At 43.4% G+C, this 15,930-nt stretch overlaps 1 protein-coding gene across 17 annotated transcripts in view; it reads left to right on the forward strand.

Moving 5' to 3' along the window:
• Nucleotides 1-15,930, forward strand: part of PCDH15 (protocadherin related 15) — an 883,259-nt gene that overhangs the window by 777,747 nt on the left and 89,582 nt on the right. For all 17 annotated transcript variants that reach the window (XM_084525148.1, XM_084525147.1, XM_084525146.1 and 14 more), the window contains 2 exons: nt 4,575-4,715; nt 6,765-6,877. In XM_084525148.1, the coding sequence (XP_084381274.1) occupies nt 4,575-4,715; nt 6,765-6,877 (254 nt within the window). The remainder of the gene's footprint in view (nt 1-4,574; nt 4,716-6,764; nt 6,878-15,930) is intronic.

Here is a 15,930-nt window from a genome sequence, read left to right on the forward strand (position 1 = left end):
TTGTAATTGGAGCTGGATGAGTTTGATATTAGTCTTGGTCTTTTAGGATAAAAGTTCTGGTTCAAGAGAATGAGCATGGTTCCTGCCAGCTAAAATCCTTTCTTTATGGTTTATTTGAGAGTATAATTTATTTGGCAATATAATGTTATATTTGAGTTTTGCTGTAGACATAGGAATGCATCTAAATTAATTTTAAAAAGAAATGAAAGATGATTAATACTTGAGATAATTGAAATTTGCTTCTAAATGGATTTCCCTGGAAAATTTCTCATGAGATTTTTCTAATTACATTTGTGCCAAAATATAGTAAATAAAAAATAAATCCCCATTTTGTTATTTTCAGAAATGACAGGAGAAAAGTGTACTTGATAGTCATATCAGGAGCAATAACCTGATGAGAATTTTCTTTATTTAATAACAAATTACCGACTGTGTGCATGTTTAGTGATAATGATAGCTTCTAGTCTTACAAGCAAATGTAGGGACCATTACTCTGTAGCCAAATAGAGTGGATCTTAGCAGGTAATTTCCTCATAACTGTGTAATGGTGAAGAAGAACATCAGGACAAAAGTTGTATAATCATCTGTTATGCTATGATCTCTGAAATTTCTCATTTTTCAAGGATTTTCACATGTATAATGTGCATGGTCATGTAAAATATTTTTAACAACTAACATGGTTTTCATAAATTGCTCCACGGAACACCAGAGCACATCTGGTAGACCCAGTTCTGCAGGCCTGCCAGTGTCACAGGAACACTGGACTTGCTAATACACCCAACCTGGGCCAGGCTGCATGACATGATACAGTGAACATATTGTCAAGAACAGCAAAGCTCTTTTATACCACGGTATTGAATACAGATGAAAATTACCAGTTCTCTATTAATGAAACTGTTGGCTTTGGATGTTTTGTCTGTCTAAAAGCAATGTAAAGATCTGAGGTCCAGACTCAGGATTTTGTCAGCCACAGTCATACCAACAGGAGGACCTGAGTTTCGATGTGCTTCTCTGATGAATCAGTAGATTTTTGTGAAGTGTCCCAGGTGTCTACATATCCAGGTAACACAGACAGATAAATAGTTATTCAGAAATCAGTGTGCAAAATAAATGCATATTTATTTTACATATAATACAACACACACACACACACAAAACCTTTATTTGCGCTAAACACCTTGTTGGATGCCTTTTCTTCTATTTAGCACACAGTTTTTACTCTTAGTGGCTTCCAGTGCTTTAGGAAACTGCTACTTTGTCACGTTTTAAACTTTGAAAACACACAAACTACAAGTGAAATACTATCAATACTGGTGAAGGGGCACTTGCTGAAAATGAAAGGAGTCTGTTAAAATTCAGGTGTCTCCCAGCCGTCCTCTGTAGCCTGTGGGTGGTGCAGCCCATCTCAGGGGCTGTAGAGAGGCAGATACAACCTCCCAAGAAGTTAGGTGACATTTGTCAGTATCTGCCCCTCTAAAGTTAGATGTGTGCCAGGCACCATCCTGCTGATACCAGAGACGATCCTCCAGGGGTGCATGGGAACGTGGTTGTTGCAGCAGAGCCTGGGGTGCTACGAGGGATCTCTTCTCTAGATCAGCAGCTGGTGATACCGTTGTACCAGTGTTATCTTACCTTTTAGCCACAAAAGACTGCATGTGACATAATTTGCCTCTTCTTACTCACCCCACTGAGTCAAAAACGGTGAAAAAAACAAGGATGCATACACACAAAGTAGGTCATTAATACATTCTGATTTACAGTGTTGGAGTGAAGGAGATATGTTTTGTGTTGAAAATTAATGGGAATGGCTGCAATGGAAAAAAAAATTCCTTGTGTAATTGAAAACATGACTCAGAATGGTTTCAGTGCTACAGGAGCATGAGAGAGGCTGTGGGAGAGATGATCAAGACAGAAATAATGCGGGCAGCACTGCCAAGAAAGGAGGTGTGGTGGGAGAGGAGCATGCAGCCTGAAGGTCAGGAGGTCTCTACAAGGTTTCCAGACCCCTTGAAGAGAACCGTGGCATGTTGTCCCTTGATTTTGGCTCTGCCCTCCATGCTGACAGGTGTGAGAATCATGGAACAGCTTGGGTTGGAAGGGACCTCAAAGACCATCTGGTTCCAACCCCCTGCCATGGGCAGGGATGCCACCCACTAGATCAGGTCGCCCAGGGCCTCATCTAACCTGGTCCTGAGCACCTCCAGGGATGGGGCATCCACAGCTTCCCTGGGCAACCTGTGCCAGTGCCTCACCACTCTCTGAGGGAAGAATTTCTTCCTAACCTAGATCTCCCCTCTTAGTATAAAGCCATTACCCCTTGTCCTGTCATTACCTGCCCAAGCAAAAAGTCACTCTCCAACTTTTTTATAAGCCCCCTTCAGGTATTGAGAAGCTGCAATGAGGATACCCCAGAGCCTTCTCTTCTTCAGCCTGAACACCCCAACTCCCTCAGCCTGCCTTTACAGCAGAGGTGCTACAGCCCTCTGATCCATCCTTGTGCCTTCCTCTGACCTGCTCAAGAAGGGAAATAGTGTGACTGTGGAGATCCCAGGGACAAGACTTGTCACCTGTTTTGTTTTTTTAGGGACTTGGTAGGTCACACGAGTCAGCACAGGCTGCCAGAGCTTTCCTGTCTCTCCGATGTGTCAGCCAGCTGCCTCGTAAGCTGTACTTACAGGCATGGTTATTTTGTGTGCTAAAGGTCCTTGGGAGGGTGACAGCTGGAATGAGATTGCTGGAAATGTGATGGATACATCAAGAAACTTCATTGTTCAGAATAAGTGTTAATTATTCAGACATCTAGTGTTAAAATAGTTAAATCGGGTAAATAGCCTCCTATTAGCAAACATTGAGTTACTGATCTGAAAAATTCATCTATTATACCCTTCTGGCAATGCATCTTCTGATTCCCTTTTTAATTTTGGTATTCTTGAGTGCATATGAACGCAGACAGTTTATGAGACATGCACAGATGCACAGGCTGCCTGTGCTTGTTCTTGTCATTAAAAATGGGGATTGAACAGTTTTTTTCAGGCCACTTAAAATCCATTTGCAAAAGAGCTTTTTCTATTACTAGTGCTAGGACAAATGCCTTCTCCTTAACTGTTTTCTGAGGTTGTGCTTAGAACTAACAGCGATGGCTAATGGTGAGGCAGAAGTCCTCTGTTCAAGGTGGCAGGGGCCACAGTGCCCTAGCTGTTGGAGGTGAGGATTTGAAAAGGTTCTTCAACACTCAGCTTTGGTGAGTCAAGTCAAACTTACAGATATTGCTGTTTGACGTGGACATGAGATAGTCTGTTCAGGCTTTGGCGGGTTTACCCAAGCAACCCGGCGCTGTTCGCATTTTGTCTCCTCTCAAAAAAAAGTTAGTGAATGTCATGTAGGCTGGAGTGTCCTGTGTTCACAACTGTAATCTGATTTTTCAGAAATACAACGTGTGAATCTTCCCACCTTCAGTAACAAGACTTCAATTTTCAAGACAAGCTAAATAGTGTTTACATTTTTAAAATATTCAGAGTTTCCTGAACTAGCACAAGAGGAGACTTTTAAATTCAGCTGTCAAAATACTGTTGAAAAGTATGTTAACCAAGTTTAAGTGATGTCCTTCTTCTGTTATTACAAAAATAAATGAATTATCAAACAGATCACCACCTCTGTCTATATGTATATATCTTCTTCAACCTAAGGATTTTATTTTTTTTTAGCTTGCTTCTTTCCAAACTTCTGATGATTTTTCTTAGAGGATCTATCAGATGTTTCTAAGATATTTTGTGGGAGGCATGTTGTACTGGGATGTTAACTTTCCCTGCAGCAGCCCACACAGTGCAGTGCTCTGCACTTATAGCTAGAACAGCAGTGGTATCACACCAGTGTTGTGCCTGCTGCTGAGCAGTGCTGGCACAGCATCAGGACTCTCTCTAACCCTCCTAGGGGGTGGGTAAAAAAGTGAGAAAAGAAAATCACCAGGGCAGCTGACCTAAACCAACCAAAGGGATATTCCATACCATATGATGTCACACTCAGCAATAAAACGTGGAAACAGGAAGAAGAGGGGAGGGGTAGGCTCTCGTTGTGAAAACATCTGTCCTCCCAAACACTGGCTGCATGCGTTGAGGCTTTGCTTCAAGGACATGGTCAAGCATCGCTCATTTATGGGAAGTAGAGAGTAATTTATTTCTTCTGCACTTCCGCATAGCCTTTACTTGTTTTGTTTGTTCGTTTGTTTGTTTTTTTCCCTTTTCCCCTTTCCCTCTTTTCCCTTTAGTTAAATTGTTTAATTAATCTTTCTTTAATAATTATTTTTCCCCTTTAATTAAATTATCCTTATCTTAACCCATGAGTTGTTCTTTCCTTTACTTCTTTCCCTCCTCTTCTAAGGAAGAGAGCAGTTGTGGTGTTCAGCTGCCTAGCACGGTAAAACCACCACAGATGCTCAGTAACAATCCCAGTTTTGAGTAAGACAAGCTGCAAGTTCTGATGGTCTGCTGAGAGATGTTGCATTTTAAATCTTTAATAGCTTAAAGAGGAGAGTAAAAAGAAAATAATATGACATCTGCTTTATTTCTGACTTCCAGGGCACACCAGCAAGTCGAGTCCGATACAAAGTAGATGTCGTCCAGTTCCCTTACAGTGCCAGCATTTTTGATGTGGAGGAAACTTCAGGGCGTGTAGTAACTCGGGTAAACCTAAATGAAGAGCCAAGTACGGTGTTTAAGGTAAAACCCATATGTCTGTGTATTATCAGTAAAAATGCAAGTAACATTTAGTAGTACTCCTTCTACATGTGTTTCTCTCTTATGCTTTAAATTTCATAGAAAGATGTGAAATTCTTATTTTGTTTGTTTCTTCAGTTTCTTAATTTCTTCTTGTTACGTGTTTCCTGGCCTTTTTCATTTCAGAAAGATCTTGCACGGATATGATTGCTGCTCTTATGCTGGGGGAAAAAATGGGAAGCAGCTGAAGGAAACCTGCTTTTGGAAGTTAACATAGCTAATGTTTTTGTTTTCAACAAAGCTGTCAGCATAGCAATTTTAGGGGAAAAAAAAAGTAAGGATGGTAATATATCTTGTAGAGAAAGTTACTGCACAGTTTGGGTAGTTGGGGACTTGCATTCGCAAGTGCTTTAATGTGAAAACACTAGCTTTAAGGAGACAAATTACTATTGTGTTGTTACTGGTACTGAAGTGTAGTTAATCTGGAATAAGGTATGATTTCAATCAAAATCAAAGAAACAGGTATCCCTTCTTAAATCCATAAATGGAGGAGGTAATTGAAAGTTGGACCTTGTCAGTAAACAAATAAAAAAAAAAAGTATCTTCCAATACATGGAGGTTTATATGTAATTTTCCTACTCGGAAGATGCCAACATGTGTCTTCATTCAGGTGTGTTTTGTTTCTTCTTGCCTTTCAGTTATTTTTTTCTGAATTGAGGGTCAAAAAGAGGTTTATTTTCATACTTTTCAGTTATAAGGAAGTAAAGTTGTCCACCATTTTCCACTTTTTGAGAGTCATGTCAAGCAGTATGATGAGTTTGAGTAGCATTGAAATATTATCTCTCTTAGGAACTTGGGGCACTGCTAATTTATTTCCAATTTCTAATTAATGTAGTGAAACTCGGGGATGGTGGAGGGGGGGAGGAGGGAAGAGAATTATTTATTGATTAACCAGAGTGAAGCTTTTCACAGTAATTTCTTTATGTGGCTGTTTTCTGAGGCTCTGATACATTACATGCTGGTGACAGGCACATGGACATGGCATGTTTCTGTATGAAAACTGCTCTGTAGTAGGGCAGACCAATGGTAAATTTAGCAGCACTGCATTTCAGAAAATATGGATGCTTAGTGAAGGAACAGAGAAAAGAAGACATAAACTTCCTCTGCTATGACTTCAGAAATGAGATATGTGGGGACTTCCTGAGTTGGTGTTTGCCTGCAGATCTCCTGAAATAAGGACAAATGTAGGGAAAGAAAAACCTAGCAAACTGTCCATTAGTCCATCTTCAGTGGGCTGGTCTCATCCTTTTGCTGAACCTCATCTGAAAGCTCAAAGCAGGTGAATTTATTTGTCCCAGCAGAGAAGCGTAGATAAATAGACTGAGTAAATAATAATTTGAATAACCAAATATTAGATATGCAAGAGATTTATAAAGGCTGCCTTTGGTGAAGATCTGTTTTTGTCCATGATTTAGCATCTGGAGGATCTCTTTTCAGAGTTCTTTTGTTGTCAATTGGGGATAGAACATGTTTCTTTCGTTGTTGTTTTGTTATTTGACCTCAGTTTTAAATATTAATGTCAGCACCAGAGTCTTACCCAGCACTTTTTTCACTTGTTTTTGGGGGGAGTTGCAGGTATTTTTCTGATAGTAAGTGCTCCAGTGCTTAAATGTAGAGCTGAACTATACCTTTTAAAAAGTTATAATGGATTCTGGAGTTTTGGTAAGGACAGTCTTTGATAAGATGCGAAGGGAGTCCCATGAGAAATATAAGTTATATTCTTGAAACCGACAGCATTTTTTGGAGATGTATTTGTAGAAAGCAATGGAATTCTGGTTCCATTTTACTGTGTTTCTGTAAATTTTCTAGCATATGGTTCGACCTACAGATGGCTGTCACCCTTTTCCTCTGCTTTGTTCTTATACAATGTATGATTTGCAGTGAAAGAAAATCACATCTGACTTGTTAGACCCTGAAAATACAAAAAGCACTATTGTAAGTCAACATAATGCTCTCACCTCTACTAAAAATGATTTTCTGTACTACTTACAGCTAGTAGTCATTGCATATGATGATGGAGATCCTGTGAAGTCCAACACCACTACCGTAGAAATTGCCGTACTGCAGCCTTCAGTAATTCCTCGATTTACGCAGGATGAATACAGGTAAAGCATTTATTCATTCACATAACAACTGTTATTTTTTAAGTTGAAATAAATTCCTCTTTGAATGCCATTCTGATGCATGTTGGTTATGAAAAGACAGTATGGAAGCACTTCCTCTGCAAATACCTCAACTTCTCTTCCTTCCGTTGTTCGCTTTGACACACAGAAGGAAAGAAGTTACAAAAATATGGTTTGAACCAATGCACCAAAAAAGTTATGTGCTTAGAGCTGATAACATATTTACTGATGTTAACACTTCTTTAGGAAACAGAATTTGATGCTACGGTAAGGAAAGAGACAACACTTGAGTTCCTCAGAAGCACAACTGTGTGAAATTGCTTGCAGGACTTTTTGCAGCAGTCCAATTTGACAAAGTAGCAAAATATTTCAGAGTTGCTTCTTCCTCTTAACCACTTTTTTTTTTTGGCAGACAGCCATTCCCTGATCTTACCAGATAGTGCTGCAATTTTACCATCCGAATAGGTTGTCTCGAACTGAAAAGTTGAGGGCTGTGGTTGAAAACAGTGAGGAGAGATTTGTTAGAATTTCTCCTCTTAGAAGCTGTTGAAAATGTCAGTTGTGTGGATAAACAAAGTTTTATGCATTGAAGGTATATCAATGGGGCTTCAGATTGTTTTCTTCAGTCAGTTTGAGCATGTTTCGGTCCTATACACCATTCATGTTGGACAAGAGGGGAATTCAGGGTTTAGGCCTTTGACATTAGAAGCGCAGGTGATTATTACTACTACCCAGTCTTGATTTGATAAAAGTTTACACTGATAATTTAAAGTAAATGAACCCTATTTTCTTAAAATAAATAAATAAATAATGGTGCTGAGGGTGATGAGTTTGTTAATTTTTGTTTCAGTGAAAATGTTCATAAACAGTTTCTGAAATTTGTATGATGATATGAAATAATGGGATCAGTGTGCACAGCCTCCATGTATCAGGAAGTTATAACCTTGCTGCAGTATGTGCTCTTGCATCAAATGTAGCATTATAATCAGTATCAGAATATAAATGGGTTTTGTGCATCTCATTTCAAAATTGAGTACTGTAGGAAATCAGTAGGCAGAAATAAAACGTAGTGTTACTGGCTTCACTAGACCCTAATGAAAGGTCGCGCTCTGCTCTTTTAATGGATTTAGACTAAAATTCACAATGTGCGCTGTTTTTCCTCATGATTAGAGTATTAAAATTTTGAAGCAATCCCATGAAGATAATGGAAGATAGAGTATTAAAGCTTTGAAGAAACTGAAAAATAGCAAAATACTGCCAGTACTGTACTAATTTTGCGTTTAATATTGAAACAGAGGTGTGAAATCTGAAAGAGTAGTGCAAAATTATAAACTTAGTATCTAATGATAGCACAAACGATAATTCTTTGCTGAAGGATTTTTAAGAGTATATTTCTGCCACTTCCTGTATTATTTTATTGAATATCTTCAAATGTGTGAAGTGTAGTTAGGTAAAGTAATAAAAGATAGAACTTTAAATAAAAATGTTTCCACTTCTTTCTGTAGTTTTGGATACCATGTGAGTGCCTGAATTTCTGCCATCTGAACAGTATTTAAAGCTTTTCTGTAATAGTTAGCCTTCTGTGTTACTGTCTTCATGAAAAACACAAACAGTTCCTATGTGTGTAGCTGTGAAAAAAAATGCTCTGGGATAAAGATTTGCGTCACAGAATCACAGAATCACAGAATTTTCTAGGTTGGAAGAGACCTCAAGGTCATCGAGTCCAACCTCCAACCTAACGCTAACAGCCCTCCACTAAACCATATCCCTAAGCTCTACATCTAAGCGTCTTTTGAAGACTTCCAGGGATGGTGACTCCACCACTTCCCTGGGCAGCCTGTTCCAATGCCTCACAACCCTTTCTGTAAAGAAGTTCTTCCTAACATCTAACCTAAAACTCCCCTGGCTCAACTTAAGCCCATTCCCCCTCGTCCTGTCACCAGGCACGTGGGAGAACAGGCCAACCCCCACCTCGCTACAGCCTCCTTTAAGGTATCTGTAAAGAGCAATAAGGTCACCCCTGAGCCTCCTCTTCTCCAGGCTGAACAAGCCCAGCTCCCTCAGCCGCTCCTCGTAGGACTTGTTCTCCAGGCCCCTCACCAGCTTCGTCGCCCTTCTCTGCACCCGCTCAAGCACCTCGATGTCCTTCTTGTAGCGAGGGGCCCAAAACTGAACACAGTACTCGAGGTGCGGCCTCACCAGAGCTGAGTACAGGGGGACGATCACCTCCCTAGCCCTGCTGGTCACGCTGTTCCTAATACAAGCCAGGATGCCGTTGGCCTTCTTGGCCACCTGAGCACACTGCTGGCTCATATTCAGCCGACTATCCACCATCACTCCCAGGTCCTTCTCTGCCTGGCAGCTTTCCAACCATTCCTCTCCCAGCCTGTAGCTCTGCTTGGGGTTATTGTGCCCCAGGTGCAGGACCCGGCACTTGGCCTTGTTAAACTTCATGCAGTTGACCTCAGCCCATCGGTCCAGCCTATCCAGATCCTCCTGCAGAGCTTTCCTACCCTCAAGCAGATCGACACACGCACCTAACTTGGTGTCATCTGCGAACTTACTGAGGGTGCACTCGATGCCCTCGTCCAGATCATCGATGAAGATATTAAAGAGGACTGGCCCCAGCACCGAGCCCTGGGGGACGCGACTAGTGACTGGCCTCCAACTGGACTTGGCTCCATTCACCACGACTCTTTGGGCCCGGCTATCCAGCCAGTTTCTAACCCAACGAAGCGTGCACCAGTCCAAGCCAAGAGCAGCCAGTTTCTTGAGGAGAATGCTGTGGGAGACGGTGTCAAAAGCCTTGCTGAAGTCAAGGTAGACCACATCCACAGCCTTTCCCTCATCCACCCAGCGCGTCACTCTGTCATAGAAGGAGATCAGGTTCGTCAGGCATGACCTGCCTTTCATAAAGCCATGCTGACTGGGCCTGATCGTCTGCTTCCCCTTCAAGTGCTGCATGATGACTCTCAGGAGGATCTGCTCCATGAGCTTTCCTGGCACTGAGGTCAAACTGACTGGCCTGTAGTTTCCTGGGTCTGCCCTCCGGCCCTTCTTGTAGATGGGCGTCACGTTTGCTAGCCGCCAGTCGATTGGGACCTCCCCCGATAGCCAGGACTGTTGATAAATGATGGACAGCGGCTTGGCCAGCTCCTCTGCCAGTTCCCTCAGTACCCTTGGGTGGATCCCATCTGGCCCCATCGACTTGTGCACATCTAAGTGCCGTAGTAGGTCACCAACCAGTTCTTCATGGATAATGAGGGCCACATCCTGCTCCCCATCCCCTTCCACCAGCTCAGGGTACTGGGTATCCAGAGAACATCCGGTATTGCCGCTAAAGACTGAGGCAAAGAAGGCATTGAGCACCTCCGCCTTTTCCTCATCTCTTGTAACTAAGTTTCCCCCCGCATCCAGTAAAGGATGGAGATTCTCCTTAGTCCTCCTTTTTGTGTTGATGTATTTATAGAAACGTTTTTTGTTATCTTTAACGGCAGTAGCCAGATTGAGCTCCAGATGAGCTTTGGCCTTCCTAATTTTGTCCCTGCACAGCCTCGCTACTTCTTTAAAGTCCTCCTTAGTGGCCTGCCCACTTTTCCAAAGATTATAAACCCTCTTTTTCCTCCTAAGATCAAGCCACAATTCTCTGTTGAGCCAGGCCGGTCTTCTTCCCCGCCAGCTCGTCTTTGGGCACGTGGGGACAGACCGTTCCTGCGCCATTAAGACTTCCCTCTTGAAGAGCGCCCAGCCTTCCTGGACCCCTCTGCCCTTCAGAACCGCCTCCCAAGGGACTCCACCAACTAGTGTCCTGAGCAGCTCAAAGTCAGCCCTCCGAAAGTCCAATACAGCGGTTTTACTGGTCCCCTTCCTGGCCTCGCCAAGAATAGTGAACTCCACCATTTTGTGGTCACTCTGCCCTAGACAGCTCCCGACGATCACGTCCTCCACCAGTCCTTCTCTGTTTGTGAAGAGAAGGTCTAGCGGGGCACCTCCCCTGGTAGGCTCACTAACCAGCTGCGTCAGGAAGCTATCTTCCACGCTCTCCAGAAACCTCCTAGACTGCTTTCTCAGGGCTGTGTTGTGCTTCCAGGATATGTCAGGGAAGTTGAAGTCCCCCACGAGTACAAGAGCTGATGATTTTGCAACCTCTGTCAGCTGCCTGTAGAATTCCTCATCCGTCTCCTCATCCTGGTTCGGCGGTCTATAGCAGACCCCGACCAGGACACTAGCCTTGTTGTCCCTGCCGATCCTAACCCAAAGGGACTCGACCTTGTCATTCCCAACCTCGAGTTCTACAGCCTCGAAAGACTCTCTAATATAGAGAGCCACACCACCACCCCTTCTATGCTGCCTGTCCCTTCTATAGAGCTTATAGCCAGGCATTGCAGCACTCCAGTCATGAGACTGGTCCCACCACGTCTCCGTGATGGCAACCAAGTCGTAGCCTGCCTGCTGCACGATGGCTTCCAGCTCCTCCTGTTTGTTACCCATGCTGCGTGCATTGGTGTAGATGCACTTCAGCTGGGCCATTGCCTTATCCTCCGGCCTTGCCATTGTTCCCCCTGGCACAGCCCCAACAATCCTAGCCTCAGCCCCATCCCCCTTCCTACCTAGTTTAAAGCCCTCTCAATGAGCCCTGCCAGTTCCTGGCCCAGGATCCTTTTTCCCCTAAAAGATAGGGACCCGTCTGCGGCCATCAGGCCAGGTGCTGAGTAAAGTGCCCCATGATCAAAAAACCCAAGATTTCTGCGTTGGCACCAGCCCCGGAGCCACGTGTTTAACAGGTGGGCTTTCCGTGTCCTCTCTGAACTCCTCCCTGCCACCATAGGGATGGACGAAAACACCACCTGCACTCCCGCTCCATCCACTAACCGACCCAGCCCCCTAAAGTCCCTTTTGATAGCCTTGAGGCTTCTCTCTTCGATGTTATCACTGCCCGCCTGGACTATCAAAAGGGGGTAATAGTCAGAGGGGCGTACCAGGTTAGGAAGCTTCCTGGCAACATTTTGTCATTTGTGAGTATTAAAAATCACAAAACTGCACCAATGTTCAAGTGTCTCGCAATATCAATAGCTGTTAGTGTGCAATAGGCTCAGCATCTTTCTACAGTAAGTGCACTACTGCTCGCTGCTTTAACAGAAACCTGTGTTAAAGGCGGTTGGATGGCAGGAAAAGTAGCAATAGGCTTCGTCATGTTTTTCTGAACACTGAGTAGTCCAGAACTCAGTTTTGGTTATTGGCTTGCTTTCCATCAGAAGCAGCAGCAGGGTACAGAAACGATCGCGTCCCTGTCCAGTCTCAGCAGCCAGCACATGGCAGGTGATTGCATGGAGTGACAGAGCACTGCTGTGTCCCAGCCGTGCAGTTGGGAGCCGCTTCTGCCCTGACCCTTCCTTCTCCCTGCCTGGAAGCAGCGTCTGAGGTTGTTGTAAGCTGCAGAAACCTGTGCAGGCAGGGCATTATGAGGGAGTGCCCAAAAATCTGGCTAAATGGATCCGGCAACAGGCAGAACCTCATCCATAGGATAGCTGTTGCTGGGTGATGTTTGCCATGCATAGGCTGTAACAGTGGTGTCAGCATCAGAAAACCATTGCAAATCTTTAAAGGAGACTCTCCTGTGGTATTTCTTGTAGTGTGTTGCTTGTGAAGTAAAAGCATATTTATAAAAGAGGGAAAGTAGGAGAAAATATCTGGAACTGATAACCAGGATTGTGCTAATGATAGATATTAACTGTGAGGAGAGAGAAAGAGGAAAAGGTGGAAAGCTGCAGGGTACAGTATGATGTCCTGTTACCCAATTCAGGAAGTATGGAGCAAGTTAATGAGAGGGTGAAAAGGAAAAAACCCTTTCATTTAGGATTGAGAAAGCTAGTCCAGTAGTTGTGTTTAACAAGAGAGCATGAAATATGATCCAGAGGCCTTTCCAAGACATTCCAGGTTTTGGGTAAACTACAGAAGCTAATTCACCCAGCCTCACCATCCAGCCTGCAACAGCTAAAGAGACTCTTCACTACTAGGTGCACACTTAGTAATGCGATTTGTTGACCTTTATAAAGCTTCTTTTTTATAAGCTTCTTTTACAACTTTCTCAGATGACCTTCATCCTTAAAGAGCTTGTTCTTGAATATTACCTAGTGATAAATGTTACCTGGAGCAGCCTGGCGTGCTCCAGGATGTCCATTGATTTGGGGACTTTTTGCAAAGTAGCTGCAGTGTTAGACGAGTGGGGCAGAGTCCAACATGTGAGCACAGCCCTAGGAATACTCAGAGCACGGCATGGTCCCTCTGCAGTGTAGAAGAGTTACCTTGCAGCTCACACTGTAACCAGGCAAGTGGATTTGTTTGCACAGTTGTGGGGAGAGACGCTAAACTGCAGGACTGCAGGCAGAGTTTACATTGCCTTCAGCAGAAGGAATGGAGCACACATCTCCCAAAGCTACCATGAGCTGCAGTGGTGTCCTAGGAGATGGGGCCTTTATTTCCCTACAATGAAGGAAGCCTGAAGAAAAGTTGTTCAAATTCCCAAAATACCTTTAGATGACAACCGAATAACCCCTCTTATCTTCTCCTCACGAATTCATAGGATTAGCTGAATAGCCTGGTTTCTCTTTCCAAAGAAACAGCCTTACTCCATTCTTGGTAATTTTTTTTTGAGATGCACACCATTGCAAAAGCCTCTCAAAATCTTTTGAGGGTGGCAAAAGCACTTGCTCATTTTCTTCAGTGTGAGAAATTGAATGAAAGTAACCCCAAAACTTTCTGATTTAGTTCTGAGATTCTCTGACATTTTGGAGCAGGACTGGTTTCAGTTCCTAAGGTTTTCAGGGATTGTCAGACTGCAAACTGCATTTCTCCTTGGTTTCTAGACAGTGATGCAAGCTGAAACTGGCAGGTTTCAAAAAGACTTATTTTTTAGTTGACTTACTATATCTTTAGGGTAAACGTCAGCTCAGAGTAATGGTGCTTGTCAGCAAAATGATTAACTTCTGGATGTGGATACTAGAATTTTGAAGGGATTGAAAGCTAGTGGTTTTGCAGTGGATTAGTATTGATCTTTGCTTGCATAATTGCCATAATCTGGATGATTCCAACACATTTTTTCTAGCTCTTTTACAAAGTTCATTTCTGTGTATTTAGAAAAAGGTTACAGTTGAGCAGTTTTACAGAATAAAGCCGCCTGTGCAGTTGCAAGATGTATTACAAGTCAGAAATAAATGCAGAGAAGTAGAAGAGAGGACCAGATGGCATGATCACAAAGGCACAGCCGCATTAGGCAGATAGGGAGATGGAAGTGCAACCGTGCCTTGAGCTGTTGCTCTGGCAGCCCTGCAGCAGCACATTAGGGGTTCTGACTTGAGCCCTATTCATCCTAAGGAAGGGTTTGATTGATTGTTTTCCATGTCTTAAAGTGACTTCCCCAGGATGCAGCAGCCGAGTAATAGGCTTGCCTTTTATCCACTGGCTTTTCCACTGCATTATTCCATAATTTGGAGAAAATTAACTAGCCCCCCTTTTTCCCATCCACCTTTTTTCTTTGGATTGTAAATTGTACTGGAGACGTCCAGGTGTTGTAGTGCAATGTATATAGAACAACAGCAAAGAGAAGTCAAGATCCTGGAGAATCCAAAAATAAAATTTTGGCCTACTGCTTGCTGCATGTGGCTGTCCTCTGCAGGCACCACTGCACCACAGCTCCCACAGCTCCCTCATCTGCATCCATAAGTAACAGCCTGTCTTCATGGTACCTCAACTGGTACTGCAGGCTGTGCTCCTGGCCAGGGTGCTTGTGCTGAAGCTGCAGGGTTTAACGGCATTAGGAACATGGATCCTCCTGTACTCAGATTCTTGTCTGCCCTTGTCTTGGTTATTAGGACTTGGAGAGAGCTGATGGCAGCATTGCCTGCAAAGTAAAGTGTTTTGAAAACCAGGCCTTCTTTTCTAGTTCAGCAAAAACACAAAGGATGGAGAGGCAAAAATGAAAAAGCATCGAAGGCATACAACATGCAGACATTTATTTCTGTGTGGATAGATCACCTCTGAGCCCACTTGACCTCTTGCTGCTGAGCAAGGACACCGTGCTGCTGATGCTCTTGTTGCTGCGCCTCCCCGCAGGCATCTGGCAGTCGGATTCAGCTGGTTCTCCAGAGTGCTGAGAGCAGAGGGAGGTACAGCTGCCAGAGTCTGCACATTGGGTGCTGGGCAGCAGTGTGGGGACACGGCCTGACCTGCCATTCGCTCTGCCTCTCATAGCCAGAGTGAGCCAGGGCCTGGGGGAGTTGGGCATGGCGAGGGGATGAAGGAGGGGATGCCAGCACTCGAGGCTTTGTGCAGCACTGCCCGAAATGGCTGTGGCCATTTGTAGTCTCTTACAGTTTTTAATGCTGACTTTGATATCATTCTGCTTAGTGCTGGTGAAACAGCCACATCTTGGGTAATAGATCACGTACCTGGGAAAATGAATTGAGCTGTTTTGAGCTCTCCTTTTCCAAGCTATTTCTCTTGTCCTGACAGTTCCATCGGAGATCACCTCTTGACTGAACCCTAAAACAGGTAATTGATCCAGAAGTTTCCATTTCTTCCAAACAGGTAATGGCAGTACTTTGATTCCTTAATTAACAGATCATAATTAGTAGCACCATGGAACAGTGAAGACCGGATGTGAAGTGAACCTTAGATGATCACAAATATTATTTTTTTTTTGCAAGCCTGTCCTCTTACGAGTACATTCTCATTTAATAGAAAAAAAAAAAAAAGGTTCAAAGGGACTTGGTATTTTTTTGTTTTGTTAATTAATAAATACCACATCCTCTTTGCGACTAGAAGGTCATTGCTAATAGTGATGTGCTGCTGTAGCAGGAAATGAAATTTTAACCAAAAGCAGTATCATTGGTTCCTAATTACTGCATGTGGGCACATTAAGCAGGTGTTCAGCCATTTCAATAGCAGAAAAAGGAAAATACTGGAAACCTTTAGTTTCTGTTAGTGCTGTGTTATCAGTCCCTGTCCTGTTTGAAAATATGCACCTACTTATACAG

Source organism: Aythya ferina (assembly GCF_964211825.1).
Source record: "Aythya ferina genome assembly, chromosome: 7".
NCBI lineage: Eukaryota > Metazoa > Chordata > Aves > Anseriformes > Anatidae > Aythya > Aythya ferina.